This window comes from Lycorma delicatula, chromosome 7, assembly GCF_047948215.1.
Source record: "Lycorma delicatula isolate Av1 chromosome 7, ASM4794821v1, whole genome shotgun sequence".
NCBI lineage: Eukaryota > Metazoa > Arthropoda > Insecta > Hemiptera > Fulgoridae > Lycorma > Lycorma delicatula.
The window spans coordinates 131,883,752-131,906,421 of NC_134461.1; the positions used below are offsets into that span (position 1 = coordinate 131,883,752).

Below are 22,670 nucleotides of genomic sequence, written 5' to 3' on the forward strand. Positions count from 1 at the left end.
AAAGACTCGTCCCCTTATAATTCAGATAATTTACATACATCACAGCCATAAGAAAGATTGGGCCAGATAGTGTAAAATAAGAAATTAATATAGCCCTTTCTGTGGGAAACTACGCTGACTTACCGTCACTTCATCTAACTAAAAAACTAAAGTATATAAGTATTAAAATATATAGCAGGGTAATATTTGTAGGTGCTATACTGTAAACTTCTGAATAACGCCATAAGATAACTTAACATCGATAATATCGGTTCTCGATCGTATCGACGTGGTCAGTGTAGTTGAATCGTTTTAAATTGCGTACATTAATTGTTCTCCGTGACTTCGAAGGCCAGCGTTGAATAAATAATAATTATTATGATTATTTTCAGACGCTTGTTAGTTAAATAGCTTTGCCTCTTTGTGATTAGTTGTAGTGGTTTTGTTGTGATTGTCCCTGGTTTTTTTTTGCATTTTGTACTGCGTGAATGAAACTCATTGCATTTCAACAGAACGAGACGTTAAACAACAGATAGCGTTGCAGTACGACCGAGATACTCCCGTTTCTATTTATAGACTAAAGGTTAGGGAAGTGGTAGTTGTAGTTCGTAAGTCGACTGGATGTACAGTGCATGCGTCGTGTCGGTTTGCGCGTCTTATTTTGGATCCGCAAAATTTTCTGTGCAGAATAATTGAATATTAACGAAGTATGTTTATTATAAATTAGTTTTACTTAAATATCTAAATGGATTAAACTATTATCCGATGTAATTAATGATAATTTTCTTTCGAATTTTTATTTCTAATTCAAATATAAAGTTCAAATACCGTCGCGCGGTTCTTTGTGTTCTTTTGAGCCGATCGGTTGACAGCGTCAAGAAAAATGTCTCGAAGCATCATTACCGCCCTAATTGTCTGCTTCCTAGCAGATATATTGTGTGAAGAACCAGATAAAGTAAGCTATAATTTTTAATTAAACAGTAGATTCATGATAGCGAAAAAAATATTCTTAAAGTTCACTAGAGAAACTATCTGATGATTATTATTATTTTATCTTTTTTTTAACATCAATTATTCTGTAAAATTTGTTGCAGTTTTTTTTTTGTTTTCTGTCTGCTTTAGGATGTTTTTAATTTTAAAATTATGCTTATTACAATCATATAATGATTTATTTTTTATACATTTTCTTTCATTTCTAAGACGCTGAATAAATTATAACTTTCTTGTATCTTACTTTATTTTTTTATCTTTTGTCGTGTACTTTCTTTGTCAATTTTTATAGTTACGTTTTATCAGGTCTGTAAAGTTTTAACGTCTTGTTAACCCAAAAACATTATTTTTGTCTTCAGTCATTTGACTGGTTTGATGAAGCTCTCCAAGATTCCCTATCTAGTGCTAGTCGTTTCATTTCAGTATACCCTCTACATCCTACATCCCTACCAATTTGTTTTACATATTCCAAACGTGGCCTGCCTACACAATTTTTTCCTTCTACCTGTCCTTCCAATATTAAAGCGACTATTCCAGGATGTCTTAGTATGTGGCCTATAAGTCTGTCTCTTCTTTTAACTATATTTTTCCAAACGCTTCTTTCTTCATCTATTTGCCGCAATACCTCTTCATTTGTCACTTTATCCACCCGTCTGATTTTTAACATGTAAAGCTGATTTATTTGTATATCGGCTATCCTTTGTTATTAGAACAGCAAAGAATTCTTCCTGTCGATTTTAGGAAGAAAGAAATTCTCTAATAATTTATGCACTGTGTAGAAGAAGGTATTAAGCGGATTATTATCGCTTCAAAAGTTCGATTCCACTTTATTTAGGGTTTAATGTAGTAAACAGCATCTAAATAAATTGTTAGATTTAACGGTAAATTAGACTTACATAAATTAAGTTTTCCTCTAGTTAATTAACAATTGTCATTATTCCCCTTTAATTAGCATTATGTTGCGTGGTCTATTAAATATTTGTTTGGAATTATTATAAAATAACGTTTTATCGGTGCGAAGGAAAAGGAGTCTATTTTTAACTCTTGTGTAAAAAACGCTATTTAGTCGTAAACACTCCCCGTTCCAAAACTAAATTACTGGACGAAGTTGAACGTATCGATGATAAACCGATATACTAAATTTCATATATATTTCCTCGCTGTACGTATTTCTTAAGTAAAGTAAAATTAAACCGGAATAAGTGTAATTTCCAAGAGAGCCGGCAAAGGGTTGTGTAACTTTCAAGGCTTTGGCTTGAGAAATTTTTATTTCAAATGCGCTGTAAGGATTTTAATTATTAACGATTTAATTGTTCAATAGTTAGAGTACAATTGCGAAAAAATGGAAATATTCAGTGAAAAAAATCATCAGTCTGCGCGACCCCCTTGAAATAACGTTTATATCATCAAAATTATACCGCGTTTGGAATTAAATTGATAAAAAATTAAAAGTTTTTATTAAAAAATTGAGTTCCACGCTCAATAGAAACCTCACGAATAACAAATATATTATCAGAAATTATAAAAAATTAACCAGTCGAGTCTCATGGTACCCTCTTTTTTTAAAAATGTTCCCACGTCGTCTAGATTAATACTAGATAGAATCAGAATTTCAGTCTTGAAAATTAAAAAAATATTTAAATTTAAATACGAGGCCCCTATTCAGCCCCCTTGTTTTTTGGGGGTTTAGAAGTTTATTTGAGTAATTATTTACTCGGACAAATATTTTATACTATTCATAAATATTTGTCGTTATTAAATAATATTTATAGACAGATATCTGCGGTCGACGAGTTTTGAGTTACGAGGCAAAATCGGTTTAGAAGTAATGTTGAACGTCATCCTCGTTCCTAAATAAAGCTTTGGAATTTCAAATAATTTATTATGCGCTTTCATTACTGAAGCTCGGTTTTTACAAAAGAAGAATCGTTATAGAAAAATTTTAAATGTTGAAATGTATCTCTCCCTCTTTTTTAATTTTTTCAAAAATTGAACGGCACCATATAAAAATTTTTTTAGCCGTTTTTGAAGAATTTGAGCCAGTCTGAAGGTACAGATTGGCTCAACATAATGTACTGCGTTAATACGCGTACATTAAAACAGCTTCTGGAAATTTATATTAATCTTCTTTTTTTTGGACTAAGGGGTTCTTGAAACTCGACTTGTATAAAAATCCCGATTCTTAAATGTTTGGAAGGTAGCCGTACTTTCTCTCCATAGCTGCAGCAGTGCAGCTGGGAAAATAAAAAAAATCTTACAGAGTATGTACGGTAGCTGAACTTTTTTCAGTCGATACGCTTATGCGGTTTTTTAAATTACATTTATTTTTCTGTTAATAAAAAATACTATTAGTAAGTTTAAAACTTATTTAGTTTAATTTTTTTTAGATTTTAATCGTAGAAAAACAGAACAGAAGCTTTGTAATCGATTACGATACCGATCAGTTTCTACTCGACGGAAAGCCATTCAGATATGTTTCTGGAGAAATTCATTATTTTCGAATGCCAAGAATTTACTGGGAAGACAGATTAATAAAAATTCGTGCTGCAGGACTTAATGCCGTACAGACGTAAGTTGTAATTGATATTTTAATTAGTAAAACTTTTATATTAATTACCGATAATAATTTTTGTTGGTACTTACGTATTAACGCCACCGCAGCTACAGCTTTATTTAAAAACAAAGTAGTCGATCGATATAGAGTTTAACGTAGATTCAAAACAGTCTCTTTATTAATTTGAATAAATGGTTATTTTAATTTTTTTTTAAATATAATTTAACCAAACTTAACCTACGCTCGCTTGGCTCGCTAACCTTGACTAATTAACACCGTGATTTTTGAGTATTTATTTAATAAATTCAGTAATTATTGTTATTTAAATAATTGCAATAATTACTGAATTTATTAAATAAATACTCAAAAAATTACGGTGTTAATTAGTCAAGGTTAGCTAGCCAAGCGAGCGTAGGTAAAGTTTGGTTAAATTATATTTATAAAATAAATAAATATAAATAACCATTTCTTAAAATTAATAAAGAGACTCGATTAAATAAATACTCAATTTTAAATTAAGTTGTAGCTGCGGTGGCGTTAACACGTAAATACCTTTTTTTTATTAGCTGTATTATTAATTTATTATTTTTTATTGCTGTCAATCACCGCTTAGCCATATCGTTTTCAAATATTCTCCTGTCGAACAGAAATATATACGTCTACGTACGATTCCCTTTCCTTTATTTTCGATCCGATTCTTTTCGATAACGTTGTTTAGGTTTTTTGTTATTTGACCTATCGGTAAACAATAAGGATCCGTTTAAGTTACTACATTCTTACAATGATACCGGTTGATCGACGTGACGGGTAATCGTGACCGCTATTTTCCAAGTAAGAGAACAAAAAGCCTGACCTTAAACGAGATGGTCTTCTATTCCCTCCAAAATTTTATTTCATCGCCTTAAGGTTTACTTACTACCGACGACTGTTTTATTTTCACTCCGACTACATTATAAAGAATGTATCGCATCTTGGTGATATGTCGAGCCCCAAACACTTGTTTTTACAAACTTTTTACGAAACAGAATTCGGTTCAGTCGTACAACTACATTAGATATGTGCTGACCTGAACGAACATAAATGCCTTCAGAAGAACAAAAACTTATTTAAAAAAAAGAAACGTATATATTTATTTGACGCTAATCAAACAAGATAATCGAATCGCTTGATAAGAAGAGCTTAATATAAATCGACTGATTTTTTAATGCTTTTAATCTCGCATACAGGTGCGATTTGCAATGTTTGAAGATACATCGTGCAAGAGTTAAACGATAATATAAAATTATTAAAAAAGTTTTATATATATATTTTTTTTTTAAATTTTTAATCGATAATCCACGACGATAAATGAAAACATTTTGTGATTATTTTACGTGTTATTTATTGCAATGATCGTCGCTTCATTCTTAATGAAGCGACGATCATTGCGAAAATACTACAAGAAATAAAATACAAATTTCAATATAATGAGTACAGTAATATATAAGAACGTACAAAATTGTTATAAATTATAAAAAATATCTTCGATCAAACAGAGATGTCTTTTTTCTACTTCGACTTGGAATTTATTTTCGGTACGGTTTACTTTTTATTTTACACATTCTATTATTAATTCTGAAGTCGAAATTGAATTTTGAAGTATCGTAATATTTTATTTAACTTCGATAATTACCTATTTACTTTTATCGATTTAAAAAAAAAGAAACTCGTAAATGTTTCTCAAACCGATCCTTCTGTTTTTGTGTATATTTAAAAGTCTTATGTTTTACCAAATTTATTCATTTTTATCAAATTCATTTTCGATATTCCTTTTTTATTCTATAAAGAAAGTTCGTAAAAAAGCGTGTTTTTGTCATTTTTTTGTAATTATGAGCTCAGCCGTGATATTTTAATAAGAAAGAATACGATCGCAATCTCTTTCCTAAATTATTCTTTCTTGAATTAAATCTAACATCGTCGGACCTAAAACCTTTTATTCCGATTATTTTACCGACCGGTACAGACGATTCATTAATATTTTTAATGAATATTGTCATAATTATTGAATAATGGATCGTTATATAAAAATATGCAAAGTAATATCAATTTTATATTTAAAATATTTTTCTAAAAAAATTCAAGAAAAGCGATGAGAAAACTTAAGGGAAAAAATCCATATTGCTGAATTTCAGAGAGCGTTAACTTATATAAGTCGTTATCTTATTCCCTTATAATATTTTTTTTTTTTTTTTGCCTTGGCAAGGTTAGTATTTTCTTGCAAACAGCCGCTTGTTTTCATATAGGCCGTGATTTTGTTTAGTTTTAGCCGTATATTAAATAAAAATAAAATTAGAAGTGTTTATTTTAAAATTTGTTATTTTTAAGATTATTTGTTATTTTAAGGTTTGTTATTTTTTCTAAAAAAAAAAAAAATAACAAATCTACAGTTCTGTAGATACTTAAGCTAATGTCAAATTAAGGGTTAGCGGTAGTAATTTGGGACCGAGCATCTCCCGGGATAAGGAAATCCCCTTCTATAAATGCCAACAGCTTCTATGGAGGGTGGAAGGCAGGGAACCCTCTTGCCCTCGGAATGGGAAACCGTTCCTAAAGGCGGATGAAACCAAAATTTCAACGGCGTAGGATGCGGAAGGCAAGGGGAAACCACCGCATTAAAGATCTTTGAGGTATCCCTACTCCCGCTGGACTGCGCTCTAAGTATGGAAGTTCCTGAGAAGAAATTGTCCGGAGTAATATACCCGCAATCGGATCTCCGGGTGGCGCTATCCAATAGAACTATATATCAAGAACGGGAGAAGTTATAAAGAAATGAAAGATAACGCTCGGTATCGAGATTTAAGAATGAGAATTAAGTTAACAAGTGGAGAGCGTCCGATTGAAACCTATCGTAAGACAGATCTATAAGAAAGAGAGAGAGTGAGAGAGAGAGAGATGTAATTAGACGTCGGTAATTGTTGGTTTATAATTTAGCGTTATATTGAACAAATTAAAAAAAAGGGTTGAAAAAGAGTACTTATTGAATGTTTTTTTTAATCAGTTTTGTTGTTATTTTATAACATTGATACTTCCGTATTTATTTCAACCAATCCGTTTGTCATGTAAGCAATCATGACAAAGTGAGATTAGGTGTAATCTTAGAAATATCCGAAATTCTTAATCGAAGTTGTATTTAATATCTTTTTAAATTGTTATATATATATATATATATTTATTTATTTATATTTCCATATCATCGTAAGATCATATTATTCCAAATCGATTCCTTATTTTAGATCGCGATGAAAAATTAAGTATACTTTGTACTTTTGTGTACGAAATACGAGACGACTCAGGCTGAAGATTGATTTGATCCTTATCTGTTATTATTGCTCGTTATAATAAGCGTAGTTACCTCCTGCGGTTCGCATAATCAGTCTCGATCTACACACTTAAACCTTCTAAACACTACCGACCTCAGCGGTAGTGTTTAGAAGGTTTACCGACCTCTGCCTTTTTCTGGGTTCTGCAGGTTCTGGGTTCTAATCTCTTTCACCCTTTCTACTTTTAATGCTATAAAATTCTTTTTTTCCCCTGTTTAACCTCCGGAACCGCCGTTAGGTACCGCTTCAGAGGATGAGATGAACGATTTGTAGCGTGTGTGAAAATGCCGTACCTGACCGGGATTCGAACCCGGGACCTTCGGATGAAAGGCCGGGATGCTACCACTCGCGCAACGGAGACCGGCACAAAATTCATTTGGCATCAAGAAACCGTAATTGAGCGACGGTGATTTTTTGTAGTAAATAAATAAACCGAATAAAATTGAGAAATAAAAAAAAAAATCGGAGTTGAAATGATAATAAAATCATAAAAAATGATAATTTATTTTATTATCATAAAATTATAAAATAAATATCGTCTATTCAAATGATAAGAGCGATATTAAAATCTTTATTATTATCTTCGTATTCGATTCTTATTTATTATATATTATATAATTGTAATAAATTTTAATTTATTTCTTTGTAATAATTTAAAACGATTAAAATTTATATTACTAAACGCCAAATTGTAACAAATATTGCACCTCAATTTTTACTGGTCGTAACTTTTTTCATTCCTTTTTCTTGAGTATGGATTCTGAGAAGTTATCGAAAGATTATTGTTTATGAAGAATAGAGCTCTCAGAGTTTTAAGTGCAAGATAGCATTAATTTTCTGTTTGAAAAAGGGATTAATAAATTTTGTTAAGTTTTATTAAAATCAGTTTCTCTGTTTTTGGATATCAGAATTCAGAAAATAAACCGATTTAAAAAGCATTAATATCGCAACAGAAATGGGTACATTAATTTGTTGTTTTACTCTCTTTATCCCTGTGACGTATTTAAAGCGACTAAGATACAAAACTCAACAGACAGAACTGGTTTCTCTGAGAGTTAGGGTGTCCAACAGTCCCTATTTTTTAAAGAGGGGAAGTGTCACGATGCCGAATATCACCTGGATTTTAGAGAATTTGCCATCGCCCTCTGAAATATTCAGTTGATACGCAACCGTATATTTTCAGAGTAAAGAAAGAGCTGTATTCCTCGATTTCCTTCGTAAGTCTGGTGCTTGTTATTCTTGAAAACGACTATGTATTTTTCACGGATGACTTGTAACTCATCAAGTCCGTCTTATAACCGTTACGATTACAGCATTTATCGTAAACATCATTTCAGTGCCGTTCAGTAACCCTAACCGACAAAGAATTTCAAAACATATTTATTTTAACGTGTAAATTTTTGATTTTATTAATACGATGGCATTTAATTACGTATATTTTTCAGTAAACAAATTAATTTTGTTACTATATAGTGTATGAGGATGTTTGTTAACGGTGCAGAAATCATCGAGACGGTTATTTATATTACTATTAATGGTTTGTTACAGTCAATTATTTGCCTATTGACTAATCGGTTATAACGATGAAGTTATTGCGGATATCTCTAGGACATTTTTAATTCGGTTAGATTTAAGTAATTAAACTTTCTATTTTTATAATTATTTCAGTCGATTATTAAAATAAAGTGTATATTTATTTATTCATTTTATTTTTTTTACGTAAAATTTGTTGAAACAATAAAAAAGGCTTAATAACGTGTTTCTTTAACTCATCGCTTGTTTTGTCGCTAATTTACTTGCGATACTTAATTTTTTTCTTACCGTTATTTTACTTTTTGTTTTAAAAACAATCGTTAAAAATATTACCCAGCCGCTGTACTTTAAAACAACATTCAAAAAAAGAGAACGCGTTAATACATAAACACTGTTCATTACGCATAGAATAACCCAAAAAATTATACACAGGTCACATACAGTATAAAACTTCCGCACGATTGCAAATTACTTCTTTTTTAATAATACCATTCTGATAGTTTCATTTTCCATCCGGTACGAATTAATAGCAGGTTTTGTATTACATATGTTTCTAAAAGTAAATAAGTACTGCGGTATTACAAATGCAATTAATTATCGCAGAGCTTAATCTTGAGAGAAAATAGATATCTGTTTCCGACAGCCTGTTTTGTAGATTAATAGCAATATAAATTATTTAAAAAAGTTATGGAAAAATTTCTCGTTATCTGTTTGAAAAGAATCTGTGGATGAAACTCACGTACCTGTAATTCTGTAACATATTAAGTATAACGATATTCTCTCATCCGAATAGCAATACGCTTATTTTTATTGTAGCGTTTGCAAATTAATTTTGAAATAATGAAAGAATCGATCACACTATGAAACGCATTTCTGTTTTTAATTAATAAATATTTTTAATTTCCTATTCTAAAATTATTTTAACCGCGATAACAATATTCAGAACGTTAATAAACTACGGAAACTCTTAAATAACTTCTCAGGAATTAGAAGTAGGAAAATGAAATTTAGATCTTACTTAGAACGATTTACTTTTAGTACGAGACCACCATATCTTACAGCGCCCAAGAGACCCCCACGGAGGAGCAATTCAAAATATTTAAATGAAAAAGCTAGCATCGCGACAGATATTTTTAAAGGCCGTTGAAAAACAAAATTTTGACAAAAAACTTCGGGCAACAACACTAATTAAAATGGCAGCCACGTGATACTTTTTGTTGCTGTTTCAAAAGCGGTCTACAGTACCTTTTAAATAAACGTTCGACAGTGAAAAACTAAAAAAATAAGATTTCGTTAAAGCGAGCTATTTTCATTATTAGACCGTCGCTCGGGATGTACTGCGGATAACTTTTGAAACTATACGTGGAAAACATTAAAATGCCTCCTTTTTAAGTACGATTGTCATAGCCCGTAGTTTTTTCTCAGAGATTTTTTATCGACGTCCTTTAAATAATTTTCCGTAACCCTATCTTTTCTATTTAAAATGTTTGAGTCGCCCCGCCTCAGCGCTCGGGATACAGCGGTCTCACACAAAAAGTAGATAATTTTGAGCTACAAATACCCGTTAAATTTTATTTTTCTACGTTTAACTGTTGAAAGATTATTTAAGGGTCGCCGTACTTTGTTGTACGCGTAATACTTTAAAAGAAATAAAATATTTACTTAAAAGAAATGTTTTTTTTTTTTTTTTTTAGGCGTACATGTATGTTTTTGTAACGGTGATAGGACTTTTACGATCGCATAAGGCAAACCGGACATAAATTAACGTTATAAAAATGATTATTTAAAATATTACATTTAAAAACCGATAATTATTGTACTTTTAATGAAAGAGTAATTTATTTACGTAAAATAAATCAAAACCGTAAGTAAGCGCAGTTACATATTTACATTGTATCCCGAGAAATTGAAACAAAAGAGAAATACGCATATTACCAATAATTACAGTTAATTAACGGTGTTTATTTTAATAGTTAATCTAAGTGTAACGATTTAATTTAATCGCTTATAATAAAAATTATGTAAATCGATAAATTTTGAATTCGATTACCGGGTACCCAAATATAAAACAATTTATACGTTCTGAAATATTGAAAAAATATTGTGAAAAATACAAAAAGCTCGCCTTAGCGGGTTAAATGTTTGGTAAATTATCAACTCCGCACATCTTTATTGAAAATAACCAGAGAAGTTCATCTTTTATAGGTATCCTCTTTTTATCGATTCAAAGATCCGCTTCGTTTTGGAAATAGCGTTTTGACTTCCGCAAAAATCGTTTGTATCTTTGATAATAAACTTACAGCTGCCGTTACGTCTGGTATTCTTTAAGAACAGCGATATGTTTAATCCGCACAAAGGTATTTATTTCGGCTAATTAAACGTCTTTTTTCTTAAAATTGTCAAGTAACAATCGCATATCACAAATTAATTAGAATAAATTTTAAGAAACATGAATAGTTAGACGCTCTGATGTCGTGGCAGTATAATAATGAATAAGTAATAAATAATTTTTTCTATGTATGTACCTGAATAATAAGATGTAGATTTAGTGGATTATTCGATGCGATATAAATATTAAATTCTTGTTATGAAAAATAGTCTTTGATATCAAATTAAGAAGCCGGAACAAAGATGATATCTCATTTTTAATTTATTTACCCTGATTGTAAAAAATTGACGACAAAAAATAATAATAGAAGTAAATTCCACACGTTTACTATATTAAAAAGTACGTCGTTTCTTCTCTTCGGTAAAGTTTTCACGCTTTATTTCTGATTTTAATCTTGTTTAGATTACGTAACAAAAGTTAATTATGATGGGTTATTAAATTATGCGACTACGGGTTACTTTTGCTTTTAGTAACTTTTTTTACTTTCCTGACGATACAACAAACATACATTATTTAGCTTGTTTAACAATAGTTTAATTTAATCGTATTAATTGTTACTATACGGTGTTAAAGATTAGAATAATGTTTTTTTTTTTTTAATAACTTGACTCCGTGAAATTCCATATGGAGAGTCAAATGTTCAATACGGAGGTTCCAAATGTTTACATTTTCATTAAATACTAACTCGGTATTTTAATTAGTTGTTTTTTACTATCTAAAGAAAGTAAACGATTAATTTTTACGGTCTTAGGACATGAGATCCCAAATGGGATTTCACGGCCTCCCGGTGGCACATATTTTTTTATTATATAAATTCTATACAAAAAGAATAAAATATATCGTATAAAATAGAGTATAAATTGCCGGTGTTAGTGTCTTTTTCTTTAATCAAACTTAATCGTGCGGTTTCTCACTTAAAGGTCGGTAACAGTTCATCTGTTGCTATTCTTGCCGGTCGGTCGCTATGAGAGTGATTTTTTATAGATGTTTGCTCCGATTCTTGCTAGATAAAATATATAACTACTCGATTTTTATAAATTTCCAAAATTTATAAATTTTTATAAGTTTTGTAACGCGCAATACAACGACTGTTTTCAGCTTACTAGCTTTTCACTAATTATTAATAAAAACTCAAACATCAAAGTGTTAAAACCCGATATTTGTCCGTAAAAATTACAAAAATATTGACTCCGCTAAAAGTTAATGTAAGAAGATGCTAAGCGTATCGATCTCTTAGAAAGAATGCGGCAAACGCATGTACATATGCCGTAAGAATCTTTGCGTCCTCCAAATTATCTGCAAATGAGATTCCAAATCGGATCTCACGGACGATTGAAGCGGGCTCGAAAAATCGGTATTGGACCGAATAAAATAAAGATCGAACAAATTTATATTAATAATTACGCAGTAACGGATTTCTAAATAAGCTAACTAGGCTATAGCCTACGGCGGCAATTTTCGAAGGCGATAATGGCCGCACGGCGGCGGCTCGGCGGCAGCGCCGGCTGGTCGTTCAACCGATAGGCGGAGCATTTGTAAATCCGCCTCTGTAATGACGTTTCGTACGGAAGGCCTCCTTCTTGCAAAAGAAACCTGTGTCCCCTTATGAAAGTTGGAACCGTTATCGTCTGGACATTTTCTTATCGGTCGTCCATTTACGTCTTTACCTGAACCCGATTACAAAGAAATTCAAATTAACCGTTTAGGTCGTTAGCATTTATTCAAGAAATTCGTCCGATCCGTCAGGAAACGACAGTCTAAGAACTATCTCCATTATCTCCAGCGGAAAAATAAATGGCTTTTTCCTTCGCGTAATCTGTCTATTGGAGACTTAGTATTAATCTGTAAGGAAAACTGTTCACCAACGCGATGAAAATTCGGAATTATCACTAAGGTTTATCCAGGTCCTGACCGATTAATTATTCGTTGATTTAAAGACTGCTGATGGTCAGCTCCAAAGACCTGTGCGTAAGTTGTCCTGCCAGTGTGTGATAATTAATTGAATATTATTTAAAATAAAAAAAATACTTCACATGTTACTAATTGAGAATATTGTTAATATTATACTTATTTTATTTTATTAATGCGATTTATATTATGGTCATAAATGTTACTTATTATTAATGTAATATTCTGTATATTTAGATCTTACTCTCATATGCTCTTCTAACACTCTACTCTATTATACTACATTTACATGTACATATACTACACACAAACACATACGCAGACAACACATACAATATAAACACACACACACAACAAACAGACATTGTATGTATGTTAGACGCAAAAAGTCACTAAATTTGTAATAAGTCACAATTATTTACACTTTAAATCCTATGGCACCATGGTCATTCGGACCATTGGACACATCTCCTGTGTCACGAACAACACACTTTCCTTTAAAATGTGAAATAAACAACATTACTAATTTTATATCTGTTCTAGCTAGACAGTATGTTTAACAGATATTTAAAAAAACCTACAGTCAGTTGGTGACAATTCTTCTGCAAAAATACCATCAACTCGGATGCAACATGTCCCTTAAGATCCATTTACTCCATTCACACCTTAACTTTTTCCCTTGTAGTTGTGAAGTTGTCAGTGATGTACTCTGAGAAAGATTCTATCAGAATATTTGTAACGAAACAAAGATATCAGAGGCGTTTGAATGAAGCAATGCTTGCGGATTACTGTTGGTCTGTGTGTAGGCATGCTCCAGGACTCTTAAGAGGAAAGCCAAAAAACAACGATCTCATGAAGCCACTGCATGATTCTCTTTAGACCGACCAACTGCCAGGTATTCTTTCATCTATTAATAACTCTTACAATGTAACTGTCGTTAAAAAAATGTCAAATGGACTTTCTATGTTGTCGATATAGGTAATTAAATTGTATCGTTTTCTCTTAATCCGTTAAAATAAAGTACTTCCCGCCTATTGTATATCGTACAAACTAGAGCTAATAAAAATTTTTACGTGTCGTATTCATTTTTCTCAACCAAAATTAGTAATATTTGACTCGTGAAGTGAAGGAAACATTCAAAAAAACTTTTTGTCGGGCAGTGTAACTATCTCCAAACGTAGATATATCTGTATCACCCACAAAGAGATTAAAATTAAGAGGTCCAAGGTTTTCAGACAGTTCATTAATAAGTAATAGAAAGAGGAAGGGACAAAGAACGCTTTCCTTTGTTACTCTGTAATCTAGATAGTGAAGCGAGGACTTAAATTTTACTCCTGTATTTTCATAGAAAGATGAAATTTCAACATTACGTTTACGGTCAGTAAGGCATGACTGTAACAGACTGTTAAATAGCTCGTCTGATTCCGTATAATAGAGTTCTTTCAAAGATAAGAAATGCAAAACTATCGAACGCTTTTCTGAAATCACAAGGAAATTGAAAATGGAATCCTTTTGTTACCGACACTATGTAAATAGAACTATTTTCCATTCCGTTCATTTATAAAAACATTAAAATAATGTGAAAACTAAAAAGTTTAGATTTTTTTTAAATTTTATAGAAATAAAATTTAAAATCTTGCATTTTTTTGTAGAAAGTCTTTTGCAATAAATTCTGATGAAAAAACTGAAGTGTTCTGCCATTTTCCAAGATGATTTTCCACTTTTGATTCGGTTCATTCCCTAGAATTAGATTAGTAGCTTCATTTGGTATTCTTAATTTAATATTTCTATTCCATATATATATATATATATATATATATATATATACAGACTACGTAAAAATATATCATATTTGTTTTTAGTCTCAATTAGATATCTATGTGACTTGAAACACTTTTTATAAATAAATCGCTTTTCATTTATGCTTGCAAATGTATAATTTTATGTTATAAATGATTAAAAGCTTAATAGATATACATAAAATGTTTTTCAGTGTATATAAATATAGTTACTGATAAAAAGTATTTAATAATTATAAAATAGATTATTTACAGACTAGCAGTAAACGTAGTGTTGTTATACTACTGTTACTACTTATTACGAAGAGTTAATTACACTTATCAATAAATGTTGAACACTTGTTCAACATTGTTGAATGTTATGTTAACTAAACAACTGTATTGTTAAATCGCAGTTATTTCATTATAGTTAAATTTTATTAACTACAAAATCTTTCAGTTCGGTATTAAATACCATTCCTGGTTTTTTTTCTGTTTTTCACATTTTTTGCTTTTATACCACTGTTGTAGTAATTTACTTATTCGTCGACTACCTTTGATGTTATCTGATTACTCCTTAGTTTATTTACATAATTTTGCAGTCGATTAACGGCATTTATGGAGTATTCATCGCCTTTTCCGAGATAAAAATTAAATTATTTTTAACTCTTACTAAGCGTTTATGAAATAAATAGGATTTTAGCAGATATGTTTAATATTGAAACTAAAATACAAGTCGTGATCTTCAGTAAAATTTAATCATTCTGTACATGAAATCTATTTTTTATTTTTATTTTAATTTATAAAAATGTGAAAAAAAATTATTTGAAAATATTATTTGACGTAGAACAATTTAAATAACATATATTAAATACTTCTTAACTGTTAAAACTAAACCTCTCAAGAAATAATTTTCATTTATTAAATATACCTGTACAAAAAACATGATTATTTAGCGTGTAATTATTATGCGTAACGTTAGCGTTTAAAAATTTTAAAGCCGCTGACTTAATAATGTGTTAAAAAGGTTTTGTATCTTTTTTTAAATTAGTTACATTTTTTCTACGCTAACAATATAACTTTTACAGCTTCACAAGTTCAAAGGAGTTTTTTTTAAATTAAAAATGTTAATAACCTACTCTTGTGTTTACATTAAGAATGCCCAATGTTTGCTAAAAATAAAAGTCATTTTTCTTTAAAAAAAATAACAGTAACCACCTCTATCAAACCGGAGAGCATAATTGTTTTCATATAAATCAACAATAGTTTGACTTATGAGAAAGGCCTTAATCTTATATCGTTTTTAATATATTACCAGACCTTTTAGAACTTTTAAATTATATTAATAATTTTTTTTTCTTTTTTTATAAAAATCTAAAATAATTTGTTCATTATTACTCAGATAAGTTTTTTAACGCCTTCGACCTGTAAACTACTTTGTTAAAGAATAAGATATATTTATTATCTAACAAACATAAAATTTATATTTAATATCTAATGTTAACCTTAACGTTAATCGTATATTTGTATTTTAAATAATTATTATAAACTTTAATCACCGTTTATTATTTATCTTATATTAAGTACGCATTCTGCGATGCTGTTCTGATGGAGGTTTTACCGTCTGATTTCCTTCGATCCATCAGGCAGATTGAGGAGATGCTTCCGTTTTTTAATCCGTTGAGCAGCATAATTATCCGTATGTGATGCGATCTATTATTATACAGAAATTTGAAATTTTTGTTAATCAGCAACTCACGAAAATAGGAATAATATTAATCTAATAATACGAGTAATAAAAGGACTTTTACTCTTTACGGGACTCTTTCATTATTGTTGGTATGTGCTTCGCATGACTGTCCCCCAACGCAGTCACATTTTGAAAGGGATGCTGATTTTTTTTGGTTATTTTGTACGTTGTGATGTCTTAATTTCGTTAGCTTTTTGAAGTCGTTTTACATTACCGTTTTTAATCGCATTATCTTTTTCAGTCGAATTACTGGTTTTCTCTTTTTCCTTTTTTTTTATTTACCGCTGGAGTAAATTCAGTTTGGTCCTCTCTCTCCTGCACTTCACCCCGCACACCAGAATTATTTTTCAAGCTCAGTATTGATGTCTTCTGTTCCACTGTGGTAGATGTGTTGTCGTGCACGCTTTTCAAACTTTTTATTTCTTCTTCCGATACTCGAATCGAGTGTAGTATATTTTTGGTGTCCTCTTTTAACGCTGTAAATTTGTTACACGGAAAGTTTGTTTGCGTTCCATTGTCGACCGACATTCGAGTAAAATCAAGACCCGGACAAGCTGCGGCAGAAGAAATGTCGCACTGGATACCGCAGTCTGAGGTCGCGGAGGATCGATTTGCTTTTTGGACAGTAATGTCTCGCCACTCGCGTCGTTTATATTTTCAACAAAGACCTGGTCAGTAAATTGAAGCGGCCTGATGTCAAACTCGATCGAGCGGTCTAGCACGTTACGGAGTTGCTCTTGTAGTCGGTGGATTTCTTCCTTTAACGTTTATTCTGCACGATCAGATCGCATGAATTTTCTAGAGGAAACGGAAAGAGCAGTAGTATCCGGAGCAAACCGACTGTTATTTGAAGTTTTCTCAGGTGTGGAGTGCGGTTCTACTAAAAGCGAACGATAAGCTGTTATCGATGTAATTGTAGATGATAGATCAAGAGGCGAGGCAGAGAACGCGGAAGACGCGGCGAGATTCGGTGTCGAAGGGACGGCCGGCAAAGGTCGTCTCGAAACGGGTTGCCCGCGCGGTAGTTGCGCAGACGAAGAACGGCTCGGGAAAGCACGAGTCAATAATTGGCGAATGTAGAGTGATATTGTATGCGTGTTTGATGCAGCAGGCGAAATGAGCAGGTGACAGCGACCTGGTGGTAGGCAGGGTGAGGCCGATGTATTTTCAGTTATTCGCCAACTTTGTTAATGCATTTCCGTCTGTTTTGATTGAGGCACCACAGTTCCTTCCCGTGCAGCGCCATGAGATGTCACCGTTCTTCGGTATTCTATAACGCCTGTATTTGCGGTCGCTAAATGTAATATACGGCACGCCCGTTTGAAGTTTCTCAACTTTAAGATTCATTTTTACCAAGTATAAAATATTAAATTTTATCGGACTAAAATTTTAAAATAAATATGAACTGCGGGTTACGTAGCCGACTGATAGAAGATAAATAGTAAGCCTTATATGGTTCACGAATAAAAAAATATTATAAATTTATCGGTATAACGACTTGTAATATACCTAATTTACGAGAATAAATTGCTGTAATTAGACGCCACAACCTTGTAAAAACTAAGTTAATATGTTTAGCCATTTTTAAAATTACCGGTAATTGTTACTGGTGTTTTTAAAAATAATCTATTACAATATTTTCATAATAATTTTTAATTTATTAAAACTACTGCAAATTTTCACTTTCATTATTTTCATAAAATGAAGTAAAAGTCATCTTTAAAAAAAATTTAAAAAACTGTAATAAATTTTATTTTTATATTATAATGAATGTAATGTGATGCGCAATAAACAAATTTTATTGTGGTCTTAACATAATTCTGGTCGCAATAATTATCTGTATGATTAATGAATTACACAGATCGCGTCAATATAAGATAAATTATAAATACAAAAACATAAATTATAAGACAAAAGTTGAAGAGATTTGTTTTTTCGGATCATTAATTCACCGTACAAACTTCGAAGGTTGTGCGCACGGGAATATGAAATGGAAATTTTTAGCGTATGAAAAATATCACGCCTGACCGGGCTTCGAACCCCGAATCTCCGGATGAAAGGCCGAGACGCTACCGTTCCGCCACGAAGATCGGCAGAAATTACGATTAAAGTTTACGTTCGTTTTTTTTAAAATAAATCCGTGAAATTTTCAAATACATTAAATATAAAAAATTACTACGAAATATTTCATAATTCGAAAGCCGCTAATGAAAATAAGTTTTAGTACTTATTTATGTACACGTTAAACGGATGCAGATAAATTGTTTTTTTATTTTTTTTAAGATTAGTATTATTTAAAAATTCGTCATAGGGTAATATCGTTTACGTAAAAGAAAATATTACAGAGATAGAAGAACAATTGCTAACATGTACAGGAACCAAACAGCAACAGTAATAATTGAAGAACATAAGAAAGAAGCCGTAATAAGAAAGGGAGTCCGATAAGGATGTTCCCTAACTCCGTTACTTTTTAATCTTTACATGGAACTAGCAGTTAATGATGCTAAAGAACAATTTAGATTCGGAGTAACAGTACAAGGTGAAAAGATAAAGATGCTACGATTTGCTGATGATATAGTAATTCTAGCCGAGAGTAAAAAGGATTTAGAAAAAACAATGAACGGCATAGATGAAGTCCTACGCAAGAACTGCCGCATGAAAATAAACAAGAACAAAACAAAAGTAATGAAATGTAGTAGAAATAACAAAGATGGACCACAGAATGTGAAAATAGGAGGAGAAAAGATTATGGAGGTAGCAGAATTTTGTTATTTGGGAAGTAGAATTACTAAAGATGGTCGAAGCAGGAGCGATATAAAATGCCGAATAGCACAAGCGAAACGAGCCTTCAGTAAGAAATATAATTTGTTTACATCAAAAATTAATTTAAATGTCAGGAAAAGATTTTTGAAAGTGTATGTTTGGAGTGTCGCTTTATATGGAAGTGAAACTTGGACGATCGGAGTATCTGAGAAGAAAAGATTAGAAGCTTTTGAAATGCGGTGCTATAGGAGAATGTTAAAAATCAGATGGGTGGATAAAGTTACAAATGAAGAGGTACTGCGGCAAATAGATGAAGAAAGAAGCATTTAGAAAAATATAGTTAAAAGAAGAGACAGACTTATAGGCCACATTCTAAGGCATACTGGAATAGTCGCTTTAATATTGGAAGGACAGGTAGAAGGGAAAAATTGTGTAGGCAGGCCACGTTTGGAATACGTAAAACAAATTGTTAGGGATGTAGGATGTAGAGGGTATACTGAAATGAAACGACTAGCACTAGATAGGGAATCTTGGAGAGCTGCATCAAACCAGTCAAATGACTGAAGACAAAAAAAAAAGAATTAATATTTTGAAATCTTCAAAATCAGCTATCTATTAAAAGCGGGATAAAAGCATAAGGAACGGTTCCATCGGCTGATTTGGTAAATGTGGAAATTATTTTATTTTTTAAAAATAAGCGACCGTAAATTTTAGAAAACATTCCGCATTAGTAAATACAAACACAAAGTTATCGTGTTTAATTTTCTAAATATCGGTCTACACGAATCGTACGTAGGAGCGCCATACGATGATCTGATCGCCCGTTTTTGTATTTTAAAATCTCGTTTGGCTGTTTGAGGAAAACCCAAGATTATTATGTAGACACAATAAACACGGTAATGGGGTTTATTAAGGCATTTCAAACCAAAACAGTACGCTTGTTTAAAAAAAAAACACAAAAAAAACGAGATTTATGTAATATTCCACTATCAGTTTTTATCACCTAGAAATTTCACATTGTGAGCAACAGAAATATTATTGTTATCGTTATTAGAAATTCTATCCACGCGATCAGCAATGTTACGTATATGTGAGAAGCACAATGCCGCGGTCGTATCCGTATTTAACGCGATTACAATACAGCTAGTGAATACTTTTTTAAGTTACTGTCGTACAATTTTCAATTCCTTTTACATACTTATCTTCAGATATAACTGCAGTTTTCTGGTCTTTAAAAAGTATTACGATGAATGTTTTGAGATTTTGAGATCTGTCATTAATAAACAATGAAAAAAATCCCTTTCGGCACGCCGGAAGACGGAGGTAGGTTTCACCGGTGCTAAGTCGGGGATAAAAAAGATTTTCACCTAAAAGATAAGAAAAACTTCAAATTTACTCGATACGACAACGTCGAATGTGAAAAATGTTTCACGTATTTAGCATATGACAAGCGTATCTTCTTACAATCCAGCAAAATTTTGGACATCCCTTGCCGTAAGGGTTGTTCGTATCAAAACTTGTTTCAGACAAAGGTCTTAGTTAATTTTTAGTGGACTAACGACCACTTTAAACCGATTCGATACTGTGCCTATTAAGGGTGGAATTTTTTTTTTATCTTCGAAACCCCATTTTTTCCACCTCCTGGAGCAACGGTTGGTGATATCAAAAAACTTTACTTAGATACGTTTTAGGCCCTTATCCAAAAAACGGTAGGACTTTAAACAAATTCGATATTTTACTTAATAAGAAACAGTTATAGCAATATATTTTTTTTCGAAAAAGCCCCCCTCCTATTACTATTCCTATGGTCCTATTATGGCAGTTAACGAACTCGACCGAGATTTTGGGTCGAGTTTTTTTAGGGAACGATTTAAAAGTGATTGTTGCAAAATTGCGTCGGTTATCGTGTCCACAAGAAAGTGAAATATAAATTTATATGCATATAAACGTTTGAGCTGACGGTGGTTTTGGAGTCTGAGGGATGTGAAACGCGAAGATATGTCGAAATTTTCCGGAAGTCGAATCACGGTACCTATTACAATAGGTAGTTTTGTTATGAGATCTACCTAAAAAAGCACGGGACCGAAAATACTTCTGCGGCGCTCCGTGAACATGAAACGAGTACCTAAATTTTACTTATGTGTTTTTATTAAAAGATGAAATTTCGACTTCCTGTTTACATTTTCTAAGGTTATGACTTTAATCGATTGTAAGCGGTTTCTCTGATATCGAAACTTCACATTTTTATATCGATAAAAAATGCGGCGCTAAATCGAATACATTATTGAGAACGAGGAAAAATTTTAAACGGAATCGTTTTGGTATAAATAGAATTTAAAATATTCCCAAAACCTAGGAAACGACGGCTTTGTCAGCCGGGCTGAGCATTTGTCATTAAAGAGTATGCTTTCAAGAAAGGTTTACGTCGATTTTTCGTAATTTAAAGAGTACGGCTAATAATGAATTCGGCCGATATTTTTGTAAATTAACTACCGAAACTTTCATAAGGAGGGATGAGAATAACAACATAAGTTTTAAGGAAGATAGGGAATACTTTCGCTGTAAAATGCATTTATTAAATTTTTAAGGGGGTAGATTACGTCGTTTAAGACTGTTTTTAAAATACGAACAGGAATATCATCAGTACCCGCGAAAAATTTACTCTTTAAAAGTTAAAATACAATTTTTAAATTTCTGGGTATCAACAGGAAATAAAAATTCTGATTATTAACAGAACTATTCGATATGAATGATGTTAAAACGGATAAATATCACTTTTTTAAATATCGGAAAAGAAATTCCTCCGCTACGTAAATAGCGGATGAAAAACGGAAGTCGACTCCTTTTGTATTTTGGTAGTTATCTGACCGATTTTTTTTTCAAATCCGCGTTTGATTTTGTCAACCGCCCGCACGGTTTTAGATTTATTCTTTAAATTAGATATTAAATTATCATCGTAGCGGTACGAATAACTTTAGTGTAAATTCGTTTGTAATTTTTCAAATAATTCTAGAAGTTATCCGTCAAATTATATTAAGATATTTCACGAACATTTCTTACCTTAGTCGTAGATTTTACAATTCCTTTAGCGATCTACGCATTTTTCTTTTTTCGTTTAAACTGTTTCTTTTTAACTAAAGAGCAAGGTAGATAGAAAACCTTCTGAAACCGGTAAAGAAAATGGTCAAATGTTTGATCGAAACTAATTTTGTTATTTCTGTTTTCAAATCTTTATCGATCACTCTTTTGAAAAAATAAAAGTAATCATTTTTTCGTCGCACGAGAAATTTCTTCACCGTCGATGCATATCTTTAATTATTATTACTCTTATTCGTCGATAGAAACGGTACGTTAATTTGTTAACGGTACGTTATTTGTTACATTAATTTGTTTTACATTATACCATCTGCGTCGATCATTCTTGTAGCTATTATGCATGTAAAGAATCTACGCGTTCAGGAGGCGCAGGTCAAAACTGCTTTCTTTGATAGTAACTGTGATCAACAGAATAAAGGTATCGCTTGAAGAGCGGAAATTAATATTTTTACAAACGAATACTTGTAAATAAAAAACAGTAGGGCGACAGAAAATATTTATTTCATAAAAACTTAATATTATTTTTATTATTTGAATATTTCAAAATAGGTGTCGTTTTATGAGCATTAAA

General features: G+C 31.5%; 1 protein-coding gene across 1 annotated transcript in view; it reads left to right on the plus strand.

Moving 5' to 3' along the window:
* Nucleotides 1-288: 288 nt before the first annotated feature.
* Ect3 (Ectoderm-expressed 3) overlaps nucleotides 289-22,670 on the plus strand; it is a 74,024-nt gene continuing 51,642 nt past the window's right edge. The window contains exons 1-2 of the mRNA XM_075370228.1: nucleotides 289-934; nucleotides 3,357-3,538. Coding sequence (XP_075226343.1) covers nucleotides 863-934; nucleotides 3,357-3,538 — 254 coding nt within the window. The 5' untranslated portion in view covers nucleotides 289-862. The remainder of the gene's footprint in view (nucleotides 935-3,356; nucleotides 3,539-22,670) is intronic.